This window comes from Gavia stellata, chromosome 2, assembly GCF_030936135.1.
Source record: "Gavia stellata isolate bGavSte3 chromosome 2, bGavSte3.hap2, whole genome shotgun sequence".
Classification (NCBI taxonomy): domain Eukaryota; kingdom Metazoa; phylum Chordata; class Aves; order Gaviiformes; family Gaviidae; genus Gavia; species Gavia stellata.
Window position 1 is genome coordinate 111,599,362 of NC_082595.1, and position 2,408 is coordinate 111,601,769.

At 65.5% G+C, this 2,408-nt stretch overlaps 1 protein-coding gene across 1 annotated transcript in view; it reads right to left on the reverse strand.

Annotated features, from left to right (window-relative positions):
• Positions 1–407, reverse strand: part of ZNF395 (zinc finger protein 395) — a 6,070-nt gene extending 5,663 nt beyond the window's left edge. The window contains 1 exon segment of the mRNA XM_059832022.1: positions 401–407. Coding sequence (XP_059688005.1) covers positions 401–407 — 7 coding nt within the window.
• Between the last annotated feature and the right edge of the window lie 2,001 nt (positions 408–2,408).

The following is a 2,408-nucleotide window of genomic DNA, read 5'->3' on the forward strand; positions in this document are numbered from 1 at the left end:
TGGAAGCAGCTTGCTCCGCGGAGACATGCTGCTGAAACACGGGGCTGGGAGAGCACCGCACACCCCGCCAGTGTTGGCAGAGGCCTCCCTGGGCAGCCTGTCAGCCCGGTGATGCTTGGCCCCATGCTGAGGCCTGCCACCCCTCCAGGCCTGGGGGTCAGGAAGTGGCAGGGGGGAGAGGAGCGGGGCTAGAGATGGGCAGGATCCCTCTCACCCCCCATGGCCACCCCTCATCTCTCCTCAAGGTGGCCCCTCACACTGCATGGCCACCCCTCATCTCCTACCATGGCAGCCTCTCATCTCCCCATGGCCACCCTTGATCTCCCCTCATGGCCACTGCCTCTCACAACTCATCTCCCCCCACAGCTGCTCCTTACAGCCCATGGCCATCATGCCTTACCCCTCATGGCCACCCTTCATCTCTCCATATGGCTGCCCCTCATGTCCCCATGGCCACCCCTCAGGGCCACCCCTCATCTCCCCTCATGATCTCCCCTCATGGCCGACCCTCATCTCCCCTCATGATCTCCCCTCATGGCCGACCCTCACATCCCACAGCCACCCCTCATCTTCCCCCATGGCCACCCCTCATCTCCCCTCACGATCTCCCCTCATGGCTGACCCTCACATCCCACGGCCACCCCTCATCTCCCCTCACGATCTCCCCTCATGGCCGACCCTCACATCCCATGGCCACCCCTCATCTCCCCTCACGATCTCCCCTCATGGCCGACCCTCACATCCCATGGCCACCCCTCATGATCTCCCCTCATGGCCGACCCTCACATCCCATGGCCACCCCTCATCTCCCCTCATGGCCGACCCTCACATCCCATGGCCACCCCTCATCTCCCCTCATGATCGCCCCTCCCGGCTGCCCCGCCCGCCCCATGGCCGCCCCCTACCCCTCACGGCTCTCCCCCACCCCTCACGACTGTCCCTCACCCCTTATGGCCGCCTCTCCCTCTCCCCCTCCCTCTCCCTCTCCCTTTCCCCCTCCCGCCGACTGACGTCCCTGACGGCTCCCCCCCCCCCCGCTCCCCGGCGCTGGCGGGAACGGCGCGTGCCCTCTCAGCCCTCCCGCCCGCCACTGACTACGTGCAGTTCCCCACGTGGCGACCGCGCGCGCCCCCCGGCCAGGGAACAGCCCGCCCGGCACGTTCGCGCCCCCGTCCGCGAGCCGAGGGAAGGCGGGCGGGGGAGAGGAGGGGCTGGGCCGCCGAGGGAGCGCCGCCAATCGGCGGGCGGCAGGCCAGCCGGAAGGGACCAATGACGGGAGGCGGCACCGCGCGGCGGCCAATACCGGGCAGGTGGCGGGGGAGGCCCCGCCTTCCCCGTGCCCCTAGCGGCGCTGCGGCCGAGCGCGGCGCCAGTTTGGAGCGGCTGCGGCGGCGCGGGCAGCGCCTCCCGTCTTCCCTCGGCCGGTGGCCCCGGCGTCCGCCCCCCCGTCCCGTGGGGGGTGTGCCAGGAGCTGGCCTGCTTCCCGGCAGCCGGTGGGGGTTGTGGCTCGGCGCCGGCGACCCTCCCTCCCTCTCTCCCTCCGCCGCCGGTCACCCAGGCCAACGCCTCAGCTTGGGGGGGGGGTGTGGCGGAGGCCCCGCTTGGGCCTCGTCGAGCCTTGTCGAGCGCCGGGCGTCAGCTCAGCCTCCCTGCCGGGGAGTGTCTCCCGTGGGGGACAGCGCGGGCGGCCTGCTTGGGCCGGCGTCCCTGAGGAGCCGCGAGGGCCCGGCGCGCCCCTCTGCCGCCTTCCCCTCTGCCTTGGAGGCGGGTGGGCTCCCTCTGAGGGAGGGGGGAGCTCTGCCTTCAGTCCCGGCGTTGCCCCAGCCCAGGCGTGGTGCGGGCTGCTCCTCAGAGGGGGACAGCCCGGGAAATGGGGGGATAAAGGTGGTGGCTCAACCTCGGGTTGGCGTGTGGGGACCACAGTTAGTTTTATTTTATTAAAAGAGGGAAAAGTTCGGTAAAAGTTTGGGGAAAATGATCCTCTGTTTTCACTTTGTTGTTTTCAGCGCAAGAAGCAAAGAGGTGGCGAGCAGCAGGCGCTCGTCTGCGTCACAAGTGAGCCCTGTCCTAGCTAGGCTGGATACCCAGCCCAGGCGCACAGTGCGGCCACAGCATTGTGCACAGACCCTTCCTGCTTCCAGAGGCATTTCTTCACCCCTGTGTTTTAAAAAATCGTTTACAGACCACTAAAAAAATGCCATAAATGCAAAAGAGTGATTAAGTAATTGCACCGATCAGCTATCTGTCCTAAACCTAGCAAAATTCTTCCAAGACCGTGGAAAGCTCTTACTTTAGGGTATTACTTGATCTCTGTCCTTCCCAGCTTTACTGATTCTCATTCCACTAATTTCACCTTTACTGTCACAGTTTGGGGTTGATGTAAGATTAAATCTTAGCTGAATGTAAGC